The sequence below is a fragment of the Carassius auratus genome, chromosome 40, assembly GCF_003368295.1.
Source record: "Carassius auratus strain Wakin chromosome 40, ASM336829v1, whole genome shotgun sequence".
Taxonomy (NCBI): domain Eukaryota; kingdom Metazoa; phylum Chordata; class Actinopteri; order Cypriniformes; family Cyprinidae; genus Carassius; species Carassius auratus.
This window is the reverse complement of record NC_039282.1, coordinates 3,456,990-3,483,678: the sequence shown is the minus strand read 5'-3', so window position 1 is coordinate 3,483,678 and position 26,689 is coordinate 3,456,990. Positions and strand designations below refer to the sequence as shown.

Sequence of the window (26,689 nt, the reverse complement as noted above, 5' to 3'; positions counted from 1 at the left end):
GCTTCTGCAGCTGTTGGAGAAAACACGGCAAAGAACAAGATCTAAAAACTTAGTGTTTTTTTTTTTTGTTTTAAGTTTTAAAGTTTTACAAATACTGTCCATTTCACTTATCACTTTGCCGTTTGACTATTTTTAACAGTCTGTCATTTATTCAGTAAAGGGTGATTGTGTTTTCAGAGTAAAAGCACACCGATGACACAAATACACTTTAAAAGGCAAAGTTCACCCAAAAATTATATTTTGTAAATGTACTCGCCTTTCAGACCATCCAAGATGTTTCTTGAACTGAATGGATTTGGAGAAATTTAGCATTGTGTCATTTGCTCATCAATGGATCCTCAGCAGTGAATGGGTGCCGTCAGAATGAGAGTTCAAATAGCTGATAAAAACATCACAATAATCCACACCACTCCAGTCCACCAATTAAAAACTGTCTTTGTAACTTCAAATAATCACTTTTGTCCAAAACCTGTGTTCATAATCCATAATTTAGTTTTTTTCCAATGAAGGGGTTATAAAAGCTTTTCACTTAATGTTAATTGATGGACTGGTGTGGATTACATTAGGATTATTGTGACGTTTTTATCAGCTGTTTGTCTCTCATTCTGACGGCACCCATTCACTGCAGAGGATTCACTGGTGAGCAAGTGATGTGATGCTAGATTTTTCCAAACCTATTTTGTTAAAGAGACAAATTCATCTACATTTTGGATGGCCTGAGAGTGAGTAGATTTTCAGAAAATGTAAATTTTTTGAGAGTACAATTTCTTTAAGTGGCTTATTCAATATTTCAGTTTTCATATCGCATGATCTGGCAAATGCAAAAAAAATTAATTATTATTAGAAAATCTGCATAATGCACACAGTGTGCATACTATAGAAACTGAGTAGTAGCAGTAGTAGAGGAGTATGAATTGCAAACATAGTCATATGTAAAGACAACAGAGAAATTTTAAACAGTGGCGTTTAATGGCTATGACATTTAAAACAACCAAAGATAGACAGACTGTGTGCTTTAACTGGCTACATTTTGTAAGGAAGCTTGCAATTAGATGCTGTTTAGTGTGCCTTCAAAAAACATAGACCGCTTTAATACAGGGGACCTTCACAGAAAATCCACTTAAATGTCACGTTTGAGATGGAAATGGATTAGTCATTCAGCAACATCAAATATCAACAAGAAGGTGGGTGGAGACCTTTAAAGAATCAACTACAGACAACTGCATTAAAAATAAACAGCGTCAGCTACACAAAGAATAGATAGTGCATTCTATACAAGGATATTAACATCAGCTTGTTCATGTATGCATATTAATCAGCACCCATAAGTAGAGAATCACAGCTATACAGAACATATGGCCACATAAAATGTGCAGTGTCTGTTGAAAAATAATAACAATAATACATCTACCAAGCTATATTTATTCTAAGCTCTTGATTCTTCAAACTATATCCAAGGACAGAAGGAAATACTTTATAAAAAGTTCAATAAAAGCAAATCAGAACAAAGTTGTGTTCACTTGCGGCTGCGGGGTTCAATCTCATCTCTAAATGTAACGGCAAAAGACAATCAACGTTAAAATCTGCATTTTACAATCAGCACTGTAGTAAAGGCAAGGCACCACAGGAGCAGGCGGCCGCTTCCAGATGGAGTGGCATGTATAAAAGGAAATAAAATGTCAATACAAAGTACGCTTCTGTTTAAACAGTCTGACAGGAAGAGAAGAGAGAGCACGCCTGGAGGTCAAGGGCCAGATGGAGGTTCGGGTAACATGATGCAGGGAGTTCAAGGACTTCAAATGGGCTCCGGTTTGAGCTTCTCGGCCAGAAAGTCACTAACAAACTGTTCTACTACAGCAGGTGTGATTTCCTCCACGTCTTTAACGTATTTGGCGCGAGCTGACATGTCCAGGATAGTGAGGAGAGGCGCGGCCTCGGGCAGGTTGGTGTAGTCCCGCAGGGAATCAGTCATATCATCCTGTCAGGAGATGAAAACATCAGCCGATTATTACTGTTTGTAAAGAGCAAAATAACTAAATTGAGCCTGTGACTACAAAATCTGCACTGAGTCCAGTATAAAGCTCTCGCTCTCTCAAAACCAGCATGACGGCATAAGTCTCTTTCTACTCTGTCCTGAGCAGAGTTGAGAGCTCCTCTCACTATCCCACCTCCACCTCCATCACCATCACCATCACCCACCTTGCTGCTTTTGAGGCACTAAAACTCAAGGGGACTTTAGAGAGATGAATCATACTGTGTGTGTGGTGGTGGTGGTGGGGGGTATCCTTTTATTCCAGATGGGGGTTGCTAAAAATGTGTTTGTGGGTTTTCTTTGCGGGGATTTTCTGAATCTCTTCTACAGTCTTTCTTTAAGATGTGGTTTGACCTTAATACCTCAGAAGGCCTATAGCTCCATGAAAGCCAAAATTAACACACACAAAAAATAAACGTTACATTTCCTCGACCTAAGTTAACCTTTTTATACCGCTGATCACAAACTTTTAGTCGATTTGAATCTGTTTTGAGGGTAAGGGATAGTGCATTGGACTGGTTCAGATCTTAATTTGTCAATTAGTTTTTATGGATGGCCACAGATCAGAGGTTGGTCTGATTAGTACTGGTGTCCTCCAAGGCTCAATTCTTGGTCCTTTGCTTTTTAGCATTTATATTTTTCCTCTCGCTCAACTATTAAGGTTGTGGTTCATGTCTTTTGGTTTACAAGCAAACTACCAGAATTGTATCTTTCTTTTAGGCCATTTAAATAACAGCAACTGCACCAAAATTTCTAAGAATAAGACTTTCTAAAATAGACCTATTATTTCTATTATGTCAAGCTTTACGGAGCTTTTTCCTCCACCGAAAATCTCAAACTCCATCTTTCTAGAAGCCATATCTTACATAAGCCACCTCTTACTTCTCTAATACAAACTGATTATACTTCTCTCTTAAGTCATCCAAATGAGTGTGTCTTGGAAAGAACTGCACAGTAATTTCAGATGGAAGACATTGTAACACAAGACATGGTTGCATTTTTGACCACAAGAGGGCAGTACAACGGTTTCAAAGAGATTTTGGTTCGTGACTGGCTCCCAGTGAAACTATAAACTATTCCACATCAGTACATGGATTAATCCACACAATCAGATCTTGTGCCTGTAAAATAGTCGTGGTGCCGTTTTTGCTACTTAAAAAGGACATGTAGGGCAACAGAAAGTTTGTGACTTTCTAAACATTTTACAAGTGGCTATTTGAATTCTAACAACATTGTTACTACCTAAACAAATCACAGAAATCCTGAACACACAAGCAATATTAAGGGTGTGGAATCAACATTAGATGATTGCAAATTTCCTGTTTTATAGAGCAGGAAAAATAGGGGTCACCGGTGGTTTTATCCATAATCACTTCCTTCTCCACGTTCCAGATGCATTCCATTGTCCGATGTGAACCCACAACACACTGAAACAGATTAACTCGGACTGATCAACGGGAAAATTGCTGCATCGAGCGAGACAATGGCTGTCAAAATTTGACACATTACAACAAGAAAAAGCATGTTTCTGGGGTTTGCGCTAAATACTCTCATTAAGATTACAGATGGATAAAGATCAATGCATATAGAGAGAAATGGAGTCTGTCAGTGTAACCCTTCCAGGCTTTTAGATATGAAAAGATTACATCTCTCAGGCTGTCTGACTTTCTATGGTAAGCCATGCATCTTCTTTTGTGGAGCAGCAAACCTTGTGTAAACTGTTTTCAACCCTGGCGGGCCTTCTGCGCACACACACATAGTCCCTCGCCGCCTCCAGCACTGAGCTCTCCGTGTAGAGACAAAGGTTCAGCCTGTGGCTGCGTCCAGCTGCTAGCGTGATAAGAGCCAGTGTGTTTACCTAATTGTGCCGGGCCTAAAACATTAAGTTTTGTTCTGCCTATTGTGGGCCTGTAGCATTCCATAAGCATTAGCCATCTGCTCATGCAAGCAAAGATATGGCTGTCTGATTGGCCAGCTCACTATGAACGGCCCGAGCTGATTGGTTATCTGAGAGCTCTGATCTGAACCCAACAGTGTTCTAGCTGTGCGCTGCACCAGACAGTATACACACAGACATATAACTTAATTCTCATTTATCTTAACATGTACAGACATAAAACATAACCCACGTTCAACATACTTGGTTTAGTTTGCTAATGAAGGAATGTCACACTTTTTTCTTCTAAATAGCTGCTCAATGAAACATGAAGTGTTCAGAGTTCAGGATAACAGGGCGTTTTGAACACACACTTATTGTCTTATAGACTGAGATCCTACAGCTGGTCTGGTTCTTACACTGTATCTCGTTTTCTTTTATTTCTTCACACTATCTGCTCTTATTCTGACAGTGCTGGCCAGTACACAAAGTTAATTCTTGATATGAATTTGCAGTTGATTTCTGGACTATGTTAAAAGTGAAATAATGTGTTATGCAATGAATGAAGAAAATTAATAAATAAAAAACTGTTGAAAATGTGTTCCATATAATGGCTTACATAAAAATATATATTATGTAGAAATCAACAAAATCAATGACTTGCTGTCAATTATCACAGGAATAATTTTGTTTGAAAAAACAAACAAACAGCATTTAAAGAAATGCAATAGAAGTCTATGGGGCAAGTCATTGTGCCAGGAAAAAAGTTATAACCCACCATGTTGCAAAAGTTTCACCACAAGTCTTTAACTTTAAAGTGTTAAAATGTGACTAGTGTGATATCAATGAATTTTATCATTTTCTATGCAATGGCACAACTTTTAAAATAACAAGTATTATCAATTAAAAATACAATGAAACAAAAAAGACAAAAAATTGTAACAAAACACGACCAAAAAGCAAGACAAAACAAAAACACAACACAGCAAAACAAATCAAAGCAAACAAAAACACATAACACCCCTCCCCCAAACCAAGACAAAACACAACAAACACAGCAAATCAAACAAAAAAGTAAACAAAAGATCACAACAAAACACAAGCAAAAATAAAACAGAACCCAACACAAGCAAAGCAAATCACAACAACAAAACAAAATCAAACACAACATCAGTACAGCAAAACAAAAGACAATACAAAAACAGCAGGGTAAGGAACTACACTGCGCAAGGCACTTAAGAGGGTTTAAAATGTCAGACGTTGGTAAATGTGAAGCGTAGGGCTCGGTTAAACATGCAAAACTTAAGAAAATGTGCAGGAAATGTCTGAAACTCAAACCATGGCATGGTCAAATGCCATCCTGAGGATCTGCCATTTCAGGGTGTGTCACACACACACACACACACACACCCACACACACACACACACACACACAGAGACAGACAGACAAACACACACACACAAACAGAAAGACTGAAAGGTGGCAAGAAATCTGAAGTGAGAAGGGGAAAGTAAAGAAAGAGGAGGCTAATCGTTTATTAATTACAGGCAGCCTTCACTCTCTACATGACTTCCGCAAAGGTCACAAAGAGAAAACAGTAGATGAGAGTTATGAAAATGTTGGCTTTCCTCCCTCTTGGCAAACAGGCTTGAAAGATGAAGAAGGGATCAGGGAGATGAAAAAAAACCAGAGAGAGAGCGAGAGACGGAGAGAGAGAAGGGCACACAGCTGTTTTGGCACCCTCTGGGTTTCAGGCTTGTGCTACATGTGCTTGCCATTCAACTGCAGCTCCTTTTATTTACTGCAGGTACATGTTGGTGATTGGAGGCTGCCCTCCTGAAGGATTGTTTTACACAAAAATACAGAAACAGATGGCACATCACACTTGTGTGTAAAAGCAAGCAAACATTCTGATTGTTGTGGCAGAGAAGAAAAAAAGGTTTTCAAAATATCACTCAAAGCCTTGAAGAAACAGTTCACCCAAAGACGGGAAAATCTGTCATCATTCACTCACTTTTATGACGCTGGAAACCTGTGACCTTTTCTTTTTGGAAAGGTTGAATTTGAAATAATGCACTGTTTGCTCTTGGATTTATGCATTAGAATACAGGTGCATCGCAAAAAAAATTTAATATCATGAAAAATGTCTTTATTTTTTGTAATTTAATAAAAAAAAAAGCAAACTTTCTTATATTCTAGATTCATTGCACACAAAGAGTTTTTTTGTTTGAATTCTGATGGTTACGACTTACAGCTTAGGAAAATAAAAATTTCAGTATATGTTTTTGTGCAATGAATCTAGAATATAAGAAAGTTTGCTTTTTAAAATTAAATTAAAAATAAAAATAAATAAAGAACTTTTCCATTTCCGTTTTTTGAGTGTCAATGACAGAATTTATTCAAAAGCACCATAAAATTACCATAAAAGTAGTCTATACAACTTGTGCACTATATCCTTACTACATAACACACTATATTTTGTGTTATGTGTAATTTGCTAAGTGACCCTGGACCATAAAATCAGTTATGGGTCAATGTTTTAAAATTGGGATTTATCTCAAAGCTGAATAAATAAGCCTTTCACTGATGTATGGTTTGTTAGGATATGACAATATTTGGCTGAGATACAACTATTTAACAATCTGGAATCTGAGGAAGCAAAAGGAAATCTAAATACTGAGAAAATTTTCTTTAAAGTTGTCCAAATTAACTTTTTAGCAATGCATACTACTAATCAAAAATTAAGTTTGGATAGATTTACAGTAGGAAATTTACAAAATAATGCAACATGATATACAATACTTAATATCCTAATGATTTTTGGCATAAAAGAAAAGTGGCTATTGCTACAAATAACCCCCAGCCATTTAAGACACAGTTGCAATTAAATAATGTAAAATAATAGCAAATTATATTTAAATATATTTAAAAATAATAATGTCACCAACATATATAATTATTATTACTATTATTATTATTATTATTATTACTATTATTATTATTATTATTATTTATGTTTTCATACTTAATTGCTGGCAGAAACTGCAAGTGCCTTGGGTTGACAATGTCATAATCTGTGAGATATATAATTAAAACACAAAATAAAGCAAAAACAAATTTAAGCAAAGCAAAACTAATCAGTTTGATTCATGAACTGATTCAATGAAAGATCTGAACAATAGTTTATATTGAAGTAAATGAAGTAAGTAAATAAATGACAACCTTTCATTTTGGAGAGAACTTCACCTAATTGTTTGATCACACACATAAATGGACAAACATACCTCTCCAGCAACAAAAAAGAGCAGTGGCGTCTCTTCCTCCTTTGCCTTGTATTTGGCCACGATCTTCTCTGCGATTGGCTGGATGAGCTCCTTGGCCGGCTCCAGCTCTCCCTCTTCCTCAGCATCTAAATGAGAGGTAAAAAACAATAAGATAACACAGGAAGAGGAATGATGAGGGCAGAAAGATGATGAATGAGCACTGTAGTAAGAAAAGAGAAAAAAGTGAAATATCAATTGGCTTTGAGAGCTCCTCTGCAATGATCTCAAAGCATCATCTCACCTACGAACAGAACCAGGCAGGGCCCTTCATGCAGCTGCACGGCGTTGGATTCGCTGAGCTCCAGAACGGGTCGCGGGTGCCACGGGAAGAGCCGACAGTCGGGGTCATTGAGAATCTCCACCCGCCCCTGTCGCGTGATCATGTGACCCTCTGTGTCCAGTAAGATCAGTGTGGGGATGCCTGGAAAAGGTTAAACCACAACAACAATAAAAACTGTGTAACAATATTCTTTAATATTATTTAATGCCAAGATATAACTTTGAGATGTCTCATCATGTTTAATGGTGCAGTAAGTGGAGCTGAACTGCTCTAAAGCAACATAAGGGTCCTCCACACCCAAGATCAACACCAGCACAGAAAGACCCGGTCAGGCGGCCTGTGGTCCCACTGATCTCACTGTACGACCGACCTCTCTCAAACCCTCTTTCAGATAGACATCAGACCGCAGTATTGGTGGCCTTATCAGACTCACACAGCGACTGCAGGCTGGAGGCGGAGGGAGGGGGAGTCAGTATCAACTCATCCAAGATGAATTCCACGCATTCCAGACCGGATAGGCCTGAAGCCAGTACTTTCCCTCTCAATGCATCAACTTCCAATGAAAACGAAAGAGACTTTTCTGACAGTAAAAGGGGTCATATGATACCTGGACCAGAGTGAAACGGGGCTAAAACAGTCAGAATTTATTTTTTAAAGCACCATTTTACACACTCTGGGTCATTTGTTGCTGTTGCAGCTAATTAAACCAAGATTTAAATGCTGTCATTAATTATTCACCCTCATGTCATTTAAAACTTGCATGATTTACTTTCTTCCTTCTGTGATATTCAAAGCAAGAATATATCATGAACAATGTCCATACGGTGAAAGTCAATGCTGGTCCAGTGTTGTTTTGGACTTCCATTGTATGGATTGAAATGCTTTTCAGAATGCTTCTTTTGTGCTCTGCAGAAGAAATAAAGTCATACAGGTTTGGAACAACATTAAAAGTGAATCTTGTCTTCTGGTTGAACTAAGTCTTCATAAACCATGTTTTCAGAATCGTTGCTTATACTGATGGAGAGCGACATCCAGAGAGAGAGAGGGAGAGGTGGGGACAGTAATAGTGAAGTAAACTCGATTAGCTGCCCACATTCCTGAGGTCCTAGAGCTCAGTTTGCAGTTCCTGGCAGGGTCAGCTGTATGCCATCCAACCACACGCTGCTACATCAAACAAACACTTCCACCTGAGCCAGAGTTAAAGACCACAGACGTACCTTGGATTCCATAGAGTCTGTTGAGTCGTGAGCGTCTGGCCTCGTCTGTGTACGGCACGGCCAACCACGGCATCTCACTGAAATACTGCGTAAATGACTCCTCTGACCTACCACACAAGACACAAGCTCTTTCAATCTTCATTGCATGTCTAAAGTGTCCTCCAGCTTTAAAATCATCAAATAATTATTGGAAATAAGCAGCAAATATGACTTACATTATGTGTGGAAGATAAGAATGCATAATACTGTATATTGAGTTAATGACCAATATTAAAGATTTTTAATTTATTGCTATCAGTTGAGTTGATGTTATACATCTGTATGGGCCAATACTGTATTTTAAAATGTGCTCATTTACCATATTTTACATTTAGTTTGCCAATATCTAAAGTTCACTTAAAGTTAATCTTTAAAACATCTAATAAATAATTGAATAACACACTCTGGTAAAAGAAATCTTAAGCAAATCAATAAATTCATTTACATTTGCATTGTCATGCCAAAATTCACTTGCAGCAACTAAATCATTGTTTTTAGTGTTTTATTTATTTATTGAGACAAAATCCATATCAATACAATATCATTACATTAAAATAATTATCAATCAGAATGTTAATAATGAGTGCATCTCTAGTGAAAGTGTATATATATATATATATATATATATATATATATAAAAGTTGTGGTCTGTGTTTATTACCTATCAGCACTGACAAACACAATCTCAAATTTGTGCCCTGATTCTTTCACTTTCCGGTACGATTCCACCAGCACTCGGGTTAGACTGCGACAAGGAGGACACTGTGAAATAAAACACACACATAAACACATACATAAGTTATAGCGAGATCTCCTAAAGGGTTTCTGATAATAAACAGCACTTGGTGGCCTAGTGAGTGCCCAGAGCACTTAATATTACTCTCTCTGCAGTTCTGCACTGCTTCAAGAAAAAAACTAAACTAACAAAACAAATGTGACTAGGGCCTAGGAGGGCTTTTAAACTCATCCTGTCTTTTCTGGCTTGAAGGCATATTGTGCTGCATGTTTTTCTCTTTTCACAAGAGTGCTACATACAGCCTGACATGCTTCACTCAGCTCTCTTCAAGAGCTCTCCAGTCCCGCATAGACTTTTAAATACCGGCAGGCCCAAACTAAACGAAAGCTCAGCAGATTTCTCATGCAGAACTCAAACGCCTGCCATTCACAGAGTTTAAACATCCTCTGGCCCTTCTCGGTTTCTCTATCAAATATTTAGGTGGATCTGATTACTGCTTCCAGCTACCAGTATGCGTGTAGTACTCATTTACCATTTTTAAATCCATTGCACAGATTTTCCTCAAAACATCAGCTCAGATAATGCGATTAAAAATTTCTGATATCATCTAGGCATAATTATCAGCATAAATTAGACATGAAGGGCCCTATTACACACCCGGCGCAATGTGATGCAAGGTGCAGCTCAACTGTGTTTGCTAGTTTCAGTCCGGTGCCGTTCGCAATTTCTTGTCCAGCATCACATTGTTTATTTAGAAAATGCATTTGCACCCATTTGTGCTGGTCTGAAAAAGAGGTGTGTTCAGGCACAATAATTTTTTAAGGAGGTAAAAATAGACTGTTCCATAGACCAACTCAAACCTGGTCTAAAGTCTATAGTCAATGGCGCAATATATTTTTTGCTATTAATTAATTGAACAATCATGCCAATACACACATACACATTATATATATATATATTAGTGCTGTCAAAATTAGCGCGTTAACGCATTCGATTAATTTGAAATATTTAACGCGTTAAAAAAAAATAATCATTGTTTAAAAAAAACGTTAATAAGCTTAAACGAAAATAACGAAATAATTGTGTAGCGGAGTATTTTTGTACACAGTGCCGCGAACTGTCAATCACTCCTGTACGCGTGCATCACTGTCCTCCTCAGCTGCAGCAACTTGCGCTCTCTCTCTTCATCAAGCTTTAAAACAAAAAGGGGACAAAAAGATCATATTGTCTTTGTGCATAGGCTATAGATTAATTAGATAAATGAATATCTAAATTTGTGCCTAGACAGTTTTTAATGTTTATCAGACAATAAATACTCAAGATTTTGCTTTAGTATAACTCACAACGAGTTTCACACACCTTCTCCGGCCACGTTGAGTTGTTGACACTTAACAGTGGGAAAAGCGACACATGCGCTATTCACTTGTATAACTTAAGGGTGAATGGGTAATGTAGTTTCTGCACTGGGTGGGATGAATTAGGAAGCTTGCATTGTGAAGGGCGCTCTGAAAATCGGCAGTGCAGGTAAAAGATTAAAACCTCTATTAAAACAGATGTCCAAATGAGCGTACCGGTACGCTACAAGCACGTTCTGGGAGCACGGAGAGGTGGCGGTACACTCAAGAGCTATATTTGGAAGTGGCGGTACTGAGTACCTGTGCGTACCGGCCCCTGCGCTTTACACTTTACGTTTAGACAGTTAAGATAGGGCCTGAAGAGCTCTTTTTGTAAAATTGAAAATGTATTTACGGTAACTTCTGATGTTTGAGTTAATGCCTCCTTGTTGAATAAAACATATCTTACTGTATCATACTGTTTATGGTTTCATATGATATATATGAATTTAACAGCAATTATTTGTAGGGTAATGATTAAATAAAATGTAATTTAACAGTAAAAGTAACTGTGATTGATAAAATATCTGAACCAGCAACACACACAGCACAAAATGAAATCTATAATGAATTTTTTATAAGGTTGCAACCAAAAATGTTGACTTTCTTAAAGATGGCAAAGTATGAATCAGCCAAATGAGGTATTAAAATTGTATAAACATTTATTCACTGTTACGCTGATCCAAACCTGTATTCTTTTCATTTCACTGTGGTATAAAACAATAAAGCAGATATTATATTCAAACGTTTTTCAGTCCCATTGACTTTGTATGGTCTATAAATACAATGGAAGTCAATGGGAACTGAAACTTATTGGTTATTAACATATTTATTTTATGTTCCACAGAGGAAATAAACTCACATAGGTTTGGAACGACGTGATTGTAACTGATGACAGAATTGTAATTTTTGGGTGAACTATTCCTTTAATGTATTCATATTTATGTGCTGACCAGTCAGACTTCACACACAATTTTAGTCTGTACAAAAGTAAAACTAAACATCACTCCCATTTAGGGCTGCAACTAACGATTATTTTGATAATCGATTAATCTGTCGATTATTTTTACGATTAATCGGTTTATGTACTTATATTTTAGTTTTTTCCATTTTTTCCCCAAGTAAATTATTAATAAAGGGTCTTTATCATTCAGCATAGATTTTTAAGAGATTTTAACCATTTTGCATTGTCATATCCTTATCAAAAATATACCTGGAGTTGTTTTATTATGTTAGTAATCCTTTGTCGAACTCTTCTGCAATCAAAACACTGACCCATACTCTAGCAAAATTCACAAGGAGATTTCAAATATTGTTTTCACCATGGCAGTCCTTAGATCTCCTAAAGCAGTTTAACATCCCAAACAAAGCTTAAGGAATCTTTGAGAACATATTTTCACGAAGTATAAGGATAAAACAGAATAAAATTGCAGTGCATTGTATTTTATTATTTACTGGGAAAAAGCTTTATAGCTTATGTTGTGAAATTGTAAACAATCCTTCGAAAAAAAGTGCCAATGGCATGAAACCTGAATGGAAGTAAAATCCATCAGAAGGTTGGAACACACAAAAAACCTGCTGTGTGAAAAAGAGCAGTGAATACTTAGAAAAGCAGAGCATTTTAAATATACTCAAACATTTACCTCTCTCATTCAGTCATAATTAGGCTGCAAGTCTAAATTATGAACTGGTAAACGACAAACTGATCACATAACATGTTTGTAAAGCTTTAAATGTTAACTGTTAAAAAGCAATGTTATCAGCTTTTACGACTAAACATTTGCAAACAACCTTGTACTGGAGAATCGGCACAAATAAAATTCTTAGGGGCCGTTCACATATCGCACCTAAAAACGCGTGGAAAACGCTAGTCGCGCCGCTTTCTCCTTCTTTCCAAAGCGCTCGGGCAGAAGCGCCCCTGAGGCGTCTGCCTTTGCTAAGCAACCATGACGTGCTCTCTCCATGACGTGCCCTCTCCATGAAGACCCGGAAATTTCAGCAAAGGATAAATGGATGCGGTGTGGACGCGCCTGGAAAAACGGGCGCATCGCACCGCGTGCGTGTCGCGACCGCGTCGCTTCCAGTATGAGAGTGCATACTGCGCGCCTACATAGGAAATAACGTACTTGAGCACGCAAAAGAAACGATATGTGAACGTCCCCTTAAACAGTTCAGTAGTGCAGAGTTTACAGGTTACTCTTCATTTTGAAGGCTCAAAGTAAAGTACTCCCACTTCCCGCTGAATGCTGCAGAGACGCTGTTCGGGAAGCACGTGACATAAAACGAGGCCAGCTATTGGCTATTCGCTACTTCACCTGCTGTACTGGCTGAGTAAAACCTCCGGTGGCTCATTACTGCCACACTTTGGTCACCGCAGATTTGAAATAAGCACGAAATGAGCCGCTTATGGCAAATAAAATTTATTTAGCGACGAATCGATTACTAAATTAGTTGACAACTATTTTAATAATCGATTTTAATCGATTAAATCGATTCGTTGTTTCAGCTCTACTCCCATTAAGATAAACACAGACGTCTTACTGGAAATTAATGTGGCGTCCCAACGTACAGTGTGTTCTGTTGCAGCTCCAGCCTTATAATTTCCAAGCCCATATAAAATTAACTATTAACAAATACAATGTGTGTGATCTAACTGCTGGGAATTTTATTAGTTAATATTGTTAATGTTTATTAGAGTATTATTATTCAGCTGTATAAAAACTAGTAAAATATTATCCTTCCTTCTGTTTCTGTGTGTATCTTTACAGATACAGAGCCAGAAAGCAAAGTATAAAGCTACAAACTCTCTCTGTTTTCTTAAGGTCATTTGAAGTCATTTTTACAAATAGAGAAAAAAAGTGGCATTAGTATATCAACGGAAAAAATACGTCCAGACACACTTAGTCTTATAAAAGTCACTTCAATAGAGGTTCAACTTTAGGCTGGTTAGGAATGAGGAATGCGGTGCTGGAATAATAAACTGAAATATATATCCTGGTTTTGTGGCTCATCTTCACAATTTGTCTGGGTTTGGAGAAGGGGGAACTGGAAAAACAAGCTCCTGCTACTGTAGCTGCAGCCCTGTGGACAGGCACAAGCTGTGCCCATGTTTGCCGAAACCAAGAGAAACGCTGTCAGTCAAGAAACCGTTCCTATGAGAATGAGTGCATCACGTACTGACCTGAGTGTTAGGAGTGACATTTATAGTGGAAAATAACAGGGCTTCTGTGGAAAAGGCTTCATATGGCGGGAAACCCCAGACAAACAGAAGTGTGCACTCTTACACCAGTCAGCTTTGATAACTGATTCATAAAAAAATTACTTTTATGAAATGGTTCTTTTAAAAGAGTCAATCGGGAAGATTCATAATTTATTAAAAGGTTTAAATTGGTAACAGTGAATCATTCAGAACCATTATACTGACTCCCTCACTGAATCATGAGTAATTTTTTGGTTATTTCGTATTCAAAAGGTTTTGTTTTATAGTCAAACTAATTTTAAATTGTTGAAAAAAAAAAAAAATTGTAAACCGTATTTTAGCTGATATTTATTTTACAGAATTTTTTTCTATTCCCATTTTTATGGTTTTAGTTATACTAAATTAAAATGAGAAATGCTGCCTTGCCAACTAGCTAATAAATATATTTTAATTCGGCTATCAACTATAATAACCCTATAACATTATTTTGCTATTGCAATTAATTATTAAGTGGTAATAACATTTTGAGAAAGGCTCAAAATAACTTTCCAGAACATTCTCGTTCACCAATCCTGGCTGGTGGCATGATCTTCCCACCCCTATCCGGAATGCTGAATCCTTGACAATTTTCAAGCGACAGCTCAAAACTCATCTCTTTCAAAAGTTTTTAAATAGTTTTTATTTATTTAGCATTTCCTGTGTCTGTTTGCCTCTTAAAGAAGAATTGCTTTATGTATCCCCCAGTTGTAAGTCGTTTTGGATAAAATCATCTTCAAAATGACTAAATGTAAAATGTAAAATGTTAATGTTTTTAACAGAAATCTGCAAATCAGATCCAGCTGTATTGGGTGAATCAACTGCTATCAAATTTCCAAAGTATGGCTAGGTTATACACAATACATCTTTTTTTTCAGTTAACATGGTTTTAGTTTTACTATAATTACCCTATTACTATCATAATTTTGCTATTGCAATCAATTTATAATGATATCTTTACAAAAACTAGGCCTGGGCGAAAAATCGATTTAATTAATTAATTCGAATTTTTTTGTTACAGACGATTTAAAAAATAAGTAAATCGAGTTTTTGTGTAATGGCGCATTTTTGGCTCCCCGGAGCTTCCGTAGCGTTAGTTTCACATGGCAGTATGGCAAGCGACAACAACAACATCATAGCACACACGAAACAGCAAGCGACAACATGGCTACCGGTGAGAGTTGGAAGTTTGTTCCCAAGAAAGGAATAAAATCATCTGTTGTTTGGAACTGGTGTGGGTTTGCTGCGACAGACGTGGAGCAAGAGACCCCACGCTGCCTAAAGCCCATCGCATTCAAAAGCAGCAGCACCAGTCGAATAAGAAAATGGGGGTTACATTTGTCTTGCTTTTGATTAGGGCTGCTCCGATCACGATCGGCCCAGCGTTAAATTCCCTCAGGTGCGTGATTTCACATAGAGCAGCTATTACTACAAGGAGCCATAACTGAGAAGATGCGCAAATCCACTTCATTTTCAGCGATTATTTGCGCATCTTCTCAGTTAACAGCTGCTCTATGTGAAATGACGCATCTGATGGAATTTAAACCGCTGATTAGAGAACCGGCTTTACTGGCGAGATGCTCATTAAAGATCGGCCGATCTTGATCGGGGCAGCCCTACTTTTGATTAAATAAAAGCAAAATTTGCTTTAAGTTGTCTGCTGTTTGTACTTATTGTTTTCCTTAAGTAGGGGGGAAAATCGGACAAATATCGGAAATCGAATAAAAAAATATAAAAAAATCGGAGATTTTATTTTTAGGCCATACGCCCAGCCCTAACAAAATCATTTACGTTTTTAACAAAAATTCTTGTTTTACATATGAGATCCGGTTGTAAGGTTAAATCAACTGTGATTTTGTCTCCAAAGTACATCTAGGTTGGAAACACTAACACAAAGCACTCACCCAGTGTGCAGAGAAGTAAACCCCCACATAGGATCCCTCCAGGGCACTGCTGTCTGTTGTCTGTCGGTTGTTCCTGAGCAAGGGCCCAGCCACCACCTCTGCAAAAGGCTTCGGCCCCCAGGGGAACTCCAGGCCTGCAGGACGGGAGGGAGAAGAGCAGAGGCAGAACTCTGATTACTGTCACACAATCCTCCTTTCACTGCCAGCACAGCACATGCATATGTCATTCACATATTTATAATACACACAAATCTCTCCTCTGGATCCTGGTGGCACAGGGTTATAAAACGCTACAACAGATGTGAATCGATGTTAATGTGAGATGGAAGTTTCATTTCAAATACTGCACCAGAAATTTGGGAGTTGGCGTTGACCCTCTATTTCTCCTGAATATTACATAACCATTTAAAAATGTCTACCATCATTAGCAACCAATTTAGACATTTGACAGAACCCAATTTCATGACTGAATCAATCAGATTCCTGAATTAATCAGGAACAGGATTTCTTCACTTTAAAAAACAGAAATTAACAGAATACGGATCAGAATGATTCATGAATGATTCATTCACCCCTCCGGTTTTCAAGGTCAATTCACTGAATCAATCACTTTTCAGAATTCAGATAAGATAAATTAATTCATTTACTGATCTGGTTCTAAACAAATCAATTACTAAGAATTATTGATAAATTAGTCTGATTTGCATACAGGACCAATATGTTTACTGAAAAGAACCAGAACAACCGTAATTCAGTCAGAAGGATTGAAATCAGTGAAATAAGTTGTGTGGACCACGTTCCTGATGCTTTTCCATGTTTTTTGCACCATTTTGGAGCTTAACAACATGGCCACAGGACAGTAGTGTCTTTATTCTTTCTTACTGGCATTATTAGTCCAAAAGGACAAAAGTGCAGGGCTGCTACTGGGCTTTGAAACTCCCACACATGGTCCACCCAGGGCCTTTTGTTATGGCAAGGGCCCCTTCCAACCCTCTGCCCTCTGAACCTGCTCCTGTACTGGCTACTGTGCACATACTCCCTGTCCATACATGCTTTCAAACAAAAGCTCTTGACTGTCATCACACAGAAAGCAGAGTCATCAATCCTGCGTGGCAGTGTTTGAGAATTGCACTGTGCTTTATGAATCACCGAGTTAATTTTTCACTTCTACTGCTGTAAACTGTTGGCGGCGAGGCTCATTAAACTGAGGAAGTGAATTCATCATGTTGATCAGTTGACAAATTCCACCACAAGAATATTTTTAAGAAAACATAGTGGCTCCCTGCCTTTCAAGGCAAATAAAATCCCTTTCTTTCACCTGCAGAAAGTTGCATGACACCACTCAAGCGAGGCGAGGGCTATCAAACGCCTGGAGCTCTCCAAATACTGCTGCCTTACAGTGAAGAGCAGTGAAGGACAACCATGTACCGTGGTGCCAAGTCAAGTGTGCACTGTGAGTTCCTGAGCATGTGAAAGTCAAGTTAAACGGAGAGTTCACCTCAAAATTAATGATTTACTCACCCTCATGTTGTTCCAAACTTGTATAACATTCTTCTGTGGAACGCAAAAGCAGTAGTTTTGGAGAATTTTCACACAGGTTGTTTCCACTATGTAGTAATGTTAATAATGTAGTCAGATTCATGAATGAATCGCTCAGATTTGTTTGTATTGAAAAGAACTGGCTCATGTGAATGAATCAAACTCACTGAGTCAATGATTTGGTCATTGTTCTTGAGTTGACTGCTCAAATTGTGGTGTGTTAATCACACTATGGTTTAACTTCAGAAGTCTTGGAATAGATGGAGTGCATTCACACCAGACGCGAATGAAGCATTAAGTGTGAGTGATTTACATGTTAAGTCAATGCAAAGACACAAATAGACATCCTGCGATGCGACTTGCGTGAATTAGGAGGCTGCGAATGACGTGACTTAGCACACAGAGAATTAAGCATTTCAGATATTTTTACGTGTGCAATGCATGATTCGCACAAATCTCACAAGATGAAAAATCTGAACTTTGGCGTAAATTTGCCCCACGTAAACCAATCAGGAGCTTGCTCTAGTAGTGACGCTATTACAATGTAGCAAATCCAAAATTACATTTTATATAATTTTTATATGTATTTTATATATTTACCACAAAGGACACTTCAGAGCCAGTGGAAAATGTCAGAGAAACTAGCCAAGTCGAGACTGCTCACGTTGGTTACATGAGCACTGAGCTCCTGCTGATCGTGTGAGGCTGATCGTCTCCAAAATTAGTGAAACACATTTTTATGACATGATAATAGTAATATTTTGAAAATTATCTGAATAAATCGTGGTTGAAATCACTATGCTGCATGAACCCAAATGGCAGAAGCCCATCCAATGATGCGAATTTGCAACTGTTGTGAAGTGAGTTTCAATCTTGAATGAAGCAAGTAAACTCAAAATGTTCAAGCGTCCAACTACCCACGAATAGTTGTATAAATAAATAAGTTGTATCTAGTGTGAACGCCCACCGTAAGCACCACTTTTATGGTGCTTTTTGGTCTAACAAAGAGAGTTCCTAGTGACTTGTGCGGTCCACTATATTTTTCTAAGATGTTAGGCTGTCATTTTAAGAACTACTGTGACCAGATCACTGTGTCCTTGAATTGACTCAAGAACTGATAAGTCAGATTCACAAACATATCCCTTAAGCCTGATTCCTGAACCTGAAGAATCAATATCAATCATGAACTCAAAACAACCAATAGTTCACAGATCCAATTTACTCAAGACTCCATTTACACGTATTTGTTTAGCAGGCACTTTTATCTAAAGTGACTTACAAATGAGTAATATCAAGAAGAATGTGTGCATCCAAAGTTGCAAATTTAACAAAATTGGAATATCGCATAAAACATTTGCAAATAAGGTGCTTTTTTCATCCAGTGAGTCAAAAAGAAATAAAATAGCCACTTCATGATAAAATGGCCCTAAATATCACTAAGAAAAGAATGAGAAGCCACTGGATATAATACTTTTCATATGTAGTAAATTACTAAATTACTTGCGCAGTATCTTGAATAATACTGTTCAACGAAGTCGGTCTGCTGGGAAGTCAAGTTATCTCATCTTATCACATGACTTTTTGTTATGCATATTGAGGAATTTATTCGGTAAATGTTTTTTCATCATAGTTTATGCACATTTTTTTTTCATCAAATCAATTATTGCAAGTGTCTTCATGCATTTTTTTTAGAATTAAAGTGCATATTGGTGTTTCTACCCAGTATTAGCAATTTGACTTTTTTTATTGCCTATGTTTAGCATGAACAATAACTTTTTTTGCACTAATTAGTTTGTCCACAAGGTGGCAACACTGGCTTCGTACACTGTGTGCTCACCTCGCACATGGCAGTAAAAAAAGAAACGCAAGAGACAAAACAACAACAGCAATATATTCCTTGAGGAACAACAACTGCAGATGCTCACATTGACAAGTGCGTTTAGAGATACTCGCAACTAATACAAAAACATTCTATCGTCATAATTTCTGAAAATAAATAGCGCAGACACTGGACAAAAATGAAACATTCTAGTGCAAATCTCAAATCATTGTGTTTGTGCACGTTATTAAATGGAGTATATTTTGAAAGGCTATTCATTCCATTGCTTTCACAATACTTGCGCGTCAAAAGTTAATAACCTTTGGCTTTAGAATATATAGCACAACTTTTATGGTTCATCTTTTGTGTTTTTGTGCCATTTCTGAAGCTTAAACTTTAAAGCACAGATACAGTATTTGTGAAGAGTCTTTAAATATTTCTCCTTTCGCGTTCAACAATGTGGGCAAGTGAATAGGAACTGAGCATTCATTTTTTGGGTGAGCTTTCCTTTAAACCCCTCTGGAGACTGAGTGGGTGAAAAACTGAAGCCTAGTACTCACCTTTTGGATCATCTTTAACTACAAGCAGGCCGTTCCTACACACCACCTTCCCGGTGGCAGCATCGATGAACACCAGAGAAGGAATACTCGTCACCTTGTACTTGTTCCAAAGCTTCATCTACAAAAAGAAAAGACAGACATTGACTGACATGAGAGACTGGGAATCAAAAGGAAAATGACTAAAAGAATAAGGAGGAGTGGGAATGTTTGAGTTGAAGAGAAACGGCATGATTCATCTCAGCTCATTCCTCTTTTTGCCTTTTTAACCATTAGAGATACAATCAATCCTTTCCCATCTTTATACAGTCCACGTGAGGCTTAAAAATAGGCTACGAAACAAGCGGCCGAGTTTAAACGTTTTCCTCTCGCTCTGAAGAATAAAGAGACTCAGAAATGTGGGGAGTTGAATTAAGTGCTATCTGCAGCAAAGGCGAGCCGGCGAAGAATTATCTAAAGGCCCGAATCAAACATCTACAGGACTGATTCAACTTTAAAAAGACTGGCATCTGAGGAAATTCGAGGCAAGCGCTTTTTCTTTCTGTAGTCGGAGTGAAGCTGTGGCACACGAGCTAAAAAGTCAGCGATTAAACCTGACTCGCTTGTGTAGTCTCACGGCTGTGGACACCACTGCCGTCTTCATCCTTTGCTGGTGAGAACAAGCCTGGTAAATTATTCACAGCACGTGGACGTGTGAAGGTCTAATAGATGAAAGACACCTATGAAAGTGAACTACAGTAACTGCAGTGGACTGATGCGAAACTTATGAAACACAGGTGCTACGGACATGAAGGATTTTCAGTCGCTGGGGTATATTTTTAGCAATAGCCAAAATAAAATAGGTAAAATAATACAGCCTTACTGTGGTTTCAGTTAAAAATATACCTTGAGTGTAAAGTCGAATGTTAAATGTGGAGGAATAAAGCAGTGGAGGTTCAGATTCCTGCACTGCTTGATCAAAGTCTTTGCTGCATAGCTGATGAAATGTTTTCACCGGAGAAGAGTTTAGATGTGAACATACAGTCAAAGAGTGTTCCTCTGTTTGTTTAAGCCTGAAGGATTGTGTCCAGACAAGGACTCCAACACAAACCTACAGCGCTGCCATAGTCAACAGCGCTCAACTCTCTCAATCACTGGCCCGTCTGCACTCAGATTTCTCACTCTGGCCTGAAGCATACACGGCCTACGAGGTTAAAGGGCACTAAGTGTGAACGGATCAAGTATCAACACTGCTGCTTACCTTTCACACACCTGTGAATCTTACACAGCTGTGAGTTTGGGCTAAGAGATCTCAGTCAGTCGCGAGAGGGGCCATGAGGAAACAAAGCTCGCCCGCAGGCTGTGAGACAGCTGTATGAGCGACTGCATGAGGAAGACAGGTAATATGAAATAAAAGACAGCTCAAAGGCAGCAGCTACCCCACAGTTCAGTGAGGATAAAAAAAACAACAACTTCACAGCCTGAACCTGATGAAAACAGCCAATTAAAGAAGGATTTGAACAGTGATGAATGCTGACATGTTTTACAGGTCCAAGTGTTTCTTTAAGAAATGGGCAGATAAACAAGAATGTTTAAAATAAGGGGGGGAAAAACAGTCTCGTTTTAAATGTGCACTTGAAAAAAAAAAAAAAATTATATATATATATATATATATATATATATATATATATATATATATATATATATATATAAAACAATTAAAATATATCAAATGTTAAGTTAAAATAAATATACAAGAATAAAAAACATTAAATAAAATAATAAAAAATACAATTTTAAATAGAATAATAAATAAATACACAAAACAAGTGTTCATAAAAAAATAATTGTTTAAAAAAGTAAAAACAAAACAATAAAAACCACATAAACTTCATATATATATATATATATATATATATATATATATATATATATATATATATATATTTAAATTACAAAAAGCAATAAAAAATATAAAATAAAATAAAAATATAAAATAAAATATAAATCTAAAAACAAATAAAATGTTTTTAAATAAGATAAAACATTTTTTATTAAATATTAAATAAAGTAATAAACAGTACAAATAAATAATGCTCAAAAATTAAAAATTGGTCCATAAAATTACCAGAATAGATTAAAGTGATGTAAAAACATTCAAAAAATGACTTAATCCTACATAAATTAAATACGTCTCAACTGCATTTCTCTCAAGCAACATTATCTTTCTGTGTACACCTGCATATTCACAAAATATCATCGAAACACCTACTTTCCGCAGCAAGAAAAGAAGCACAGCGCAAAGAAAAAATGAAAATGAGCAAAGAAACCAAAGACATTCAGCTCTCTTAAGCAAATGACGACTTAAAGCATTTCTGACATCTGTATTCAGTTCTGTTTCAGAGCGGCAAAGCCTGGCAAACTGAGATCATTAAACTAGAGAGTATCACTGTTCATCTGATTAGCATAACAGTGCAGGGGATGATGGTCTGTCAGTCACCGTTACACTCGCATCAGTAGCGGCTTCTCAAAATAATGATGATTTATTGCAAATTACGTCCAATTTCCTTTTATTTTGCGCAGGTGCAATTTGAGTTTCCATTGCAAGTGATGCAGAAAGAATCATGCGATGGTTCCTATGACATTGTGATGACATGCTGTCGGGGAACTCGATTCGCTCATTTAAAAATCTCAGCTATCTGCATATTTTCTTTTCTTTAAAGGACCTTGTTATTAATTTTTGGATTTGTGTGTAATGGCAACATTTACACAGACTCTCCGGAGGGCTGCAGACTCATTTGGAAAGCTCTGTTTCTGAAAACTCATGATGGACGGATGATGAAATACAGCAGATTTAATTTCACACCAGCAACAATAACGGCCTCAGAGACGTGCCATTGGCAGAAACAACAAACATTCATGACAGCCATCATTAATAACCTTTGCATACAGCCATTCAAGTTGGTTCTGTACTTTACTCTGAGCAAAGCCTTCAATGTGCCAATATTCCCTGCTGCGACCATTTAACAACCACAGTGGACATTAACTATACATTACATTCACTCAAACAAAACACAGGCTGAGCGTAGGCCATTTGTTCAACCACAAATGGATCAAACATGCCTGGGTAGTTATGAAAGAAGCTCTTTCTTCTTTGAGAATGTGAACTCTTATTTTTAGAGCGGTTAAGGTTTTTGTTTGCATGGTGTAATAATTATGACAGTTAAGCACAGGCCCCATTAGCCTACTGATTCTGAAAAGGTGGATGCATTTAGAGAGGAAATTATGCAATTTTTTAATATAACTAACTCACAATCACAGTCATGTATGTGCATATTTTCACCATCCTCATATGATGAATGGGTAGAACTTATGTTGAATAATTAATCAACAAAACCTTTTCAAACCCCAAACCTGTGAGACTGATGCTTGTACCAAATGACAATGACAGTAACCGTTGTGGAGGGGTTCAGCTTTTCTCTATGCAGAGCCAATCCTGTGTCAAGTGTTTTTCACTTCCTGTAGCTACCAAACTCCCTCTTCACCCACGGCCTTCTGTGGTCTCCAGTAAAAAAAAAGCACCTGTCTGCCAATGGGCTTTAACAGCAATGCACGTGACTCCTACACCAGCCAGCAGAGTCCTGCTGAGCCCGCTCGACTGGAAGATATTCCGGCAGTCATCGTCCCTTTCACCTCCCATCGTCAGATCTGTGACTCTGAGCGGATCTGCTTTCATCAGAGGGGCATGTGCCAAGTGGAAGCGCCACAGTTTGAGAAAACACCCACTATACAATGCAGGCAAGAAAAGAAACACATGTACAGTGATCAGCCTGTCATCAAGAGAAAGACAACGCACAGGCGTTTTTGGCAAACACTTAATAGGATGCACTGGAGCACAACAGCGTTAGACAAAAAGCTTGAATTGCAATTCATCCCGGAGTGCTTCTACAGAGCATTGTGGAAACCGTGACCTAGTTGACACCGTATTGGTTTCATGGAATTCATAGATCGAGGCCAAAGTGTTGTCAGGTTTCTGGCAGGATGCCTTCGGAAAAGAGGACTCCCAACCTTTAATCCTCTTATTAATAATCTACATCAAATAAAGAGTAAAAATGTAAACAGTGAAAATGGGATTTCAATAATTGCGTTATTGACAACAGGATTTTTTGATGCGGTGACCTCAAAAAGACTATTAGCAGACTCCACCAAAGCTGATAATGTGTACCTTACAGAAGTAGAGACCATCCTGTCTTGAGTTTTTTTTTTTAGAGGAAGCATAAGCCTCAGACCCAAAGATTAAAACTCACGAGTCCTACATGTACTGCAAATATCATTATGACCTAGTAATGCAAATTAAAGGCATTTAAAGGCATGCCCACTCTAAAAGTGACTGTAGAGTAGATATCCTCTTTCTCTGTTCTCCGGATCTGAATGTGCCCACAGGCCTACCGAAGAGGATCTTGCTGTCTCTTCTAACAAATGAATCTTGCTTTCAGTGTTTTTCTTTTATTTTTATTGTAGAGCATGCCTGCAGGTATCTGAATCTCTATTTATAAAAAACAAAACAAAAAAATACATTAAATTAAAATTAATAAAATAAAATATTATTATTATTATTATTTTACAGCATGCATTACCCTCAGTTAAAGTTGATATAATTTACTCAAACAAGGTAGCGCTGGAAAACAACCGTGCTATTAAAGCATGTGGTTCACGTGCAAACATGTAAGTAAGCAAGTAGAAAGCTTGTTATCCTTTAAAGATAATATGTCCACTCAATATAATTATTACCCAAATGAACACAGAGACCTCGATAATTTGTACACAATGACAGTAACAATCAATGGATAGTGTTCGAGTATAAATGGGTCATTTTGAGTAGAAAATTAACTTCAGAAAAAACAGTGTAAATACAACTCAAAAACAGTGAAAATGTTAACCTTTTTAATTATTCATGCCCCAGTGCATGATAGGAAAAAACGGGATTATAACTTTTGATATTTACTTAAAGAATCCTGGTACACATAAACAATTCCAAGTAATATATGCTCATAATTTAAAACTAATTTCTATAAGCTTGAATTGAGTAGTAATATAGAATTTACTTTCCTGAACTCAATTCATGTAGAAATTACATTTGTTTTTATGTAGTATTTACTTCATCACAAAATAATTTTTATCAGTGTGCCTGCAGGCACCTGATTAAAAAAAACTATCTACAAAAATTAAATATCTACATTAAAAACCTGTTAACTGCAAGTTACCTTCCTATATACAGTAAAACATATTAGATTTAAGGGAATAATACTAATACACGAATAATATACAAAATAAGTGCTCAAGTAAAAATTATGATTAGTACTTTATACTTACGTATTATATATAACTATAAAGTATAACTAAAAACTAAAAGTCATGTTTCTTCTTATTTTTATTATTCCATCCTTTACATTATGGTTTTATAATTTGTGATATTTGTTATTTAGTTTGTTAGCTAGTGTTAAAGGAAAAGTAACTTCATAATGAATATTAATGATATTAATAATATAACAATTATATATAATATATATAAATTGTAGTTATATAATATTCATGTATTTACCACTTGCATCCTTGTGGTATTTATCAAGAAAGCAAATTTGATTTAATTAGGCAAGTATACTACAATAAATCAGTTAATGAAATCGAGTTACGTAATGTAAAATATATGGACACTATAACTGCAATCCATAATGCCTGAAAATCTATTATAAATTTAACCAAATTGTTTTTTTCACAATGCAATGTGGTGCACTGACACCAGAAACGAGTCACTTCCCTTCTGAAGAGGACTGAGAGATATTTCCTCTGGCCTCAAACCTCTGCCTCTGCAAAGTGAAATAACATGTTGCATTTCATTTAGCAAAGCAGCGTCGCTCTGATGGCAGAATAAGAGTCAAATACCAGCCTGGATAGGGTCCGTTTCATAGTTCGAAAAAAGAGAGAGATGCTTTGGAACAGTATGTACATTTCACATCTCAGAGAGGAAATGTACTTCCTCTCTGATGAGCATAGCAGGCCTCTCTCGCTGGCATTCACTACATCACAAAAAGCTGTGACGCCTTTTTGTCCTCAATTTTGAGCGACGAATCACAATTCTAAGAAACCGATTCCTTGAACAGGTCCATTTACCCCACAACCGCTGGTAAGATGCAGCTTGATATTGTTGCATCAAATTTAAAGGCTAAAATATTGATTGGCCCATCTGTTAGCGGGTTCAGCCATTTTACACGCCGGCAACAGGGCTGTGCATAGACCTCTGGAGGGGCAGGTCCTCAAAGTAATAAAAGAGGTACATGAAAAACAGCTTTTATTAGGGCTGTGCTCCTTGCTGATAAGTGTATCGAAACGGATGCTTCTGTATTGATAGAGCAGCAAATTGTGATGCAGTTTTGAAAAAGAAACCCAGAACCCAGAAGTTTAAAAGTTAAATAATTTTTTTCTTTGTACCTCTAGAAATGGAATAATTTCAAATAGAATTTTATTCTAATCCTGTTTAAGCCTGTTTTACCAGTGCTGTGATAATTATTTACATAAGGCACTATGTTTTTTTAAAATAAATACTGTAATAATAATAGTTAAAAGTATGAATAGTTTTTATCCTCAAGAAATAAACGATGTGCAAATCCGTCGTCAAACTGGGCCTTGTTTGTAAAACAAGCATCTTCGAAATGCAGGGAACAAACAAAAACACTTGCACAACTCCGTTGATGCTCTGT

General features: G+C 37.1%; 1 protein-coding gene across 1 annotated transcript in view; it reads right to left on the bottom strand.

Moving 5' to 3' along the window:
* Nucleotides 1-947: 947 nt before the first annotated feature.
* LOC113058260 (nucleoredoxin-like) overlaps nucleotides 948-26,689 on the bottom strand; it is a 70,252-nt gene continuing 44,510 nt past the window's right edge. The window contains exons 2-8 of the mRNA XM_026226016.1: nucleotides 19,956-20,073; nucleotides 16,038-16,171; nucleotides 9,430-9,530; nucleotides 8,730-8,836; nucleotides 7,474-7,653; nucleotides 7,194-7,318; nucleotides 948-1,978 (exon numbers count right to left, since the gene is read on the bottom strand). Coding sequence (XP_026081801.1) covers nucleotides 1,796-1,978; nucleotides 7,194-7,318; nucleotides 7,474-7,653; nucleotides 8,730-8,836; nucleotides 9,430-9,530; nucleotides 16,038-16,171; nucleotides 19,956-20,073 — 948 coding nt within the window. The 3' untranslated portion in view covers nucleotides 948-1,795. The remainder of the gene's footprint in view (nucleotides 1,979-7,193; nucleotides 7,319-7,473; nucleotides 7,654-8,729; nucleotides 8,837-9,429; nucleotides 9,531-16,037; nucleotides 16,172-19,955; nucleotides 20,074-26,689) is intronic.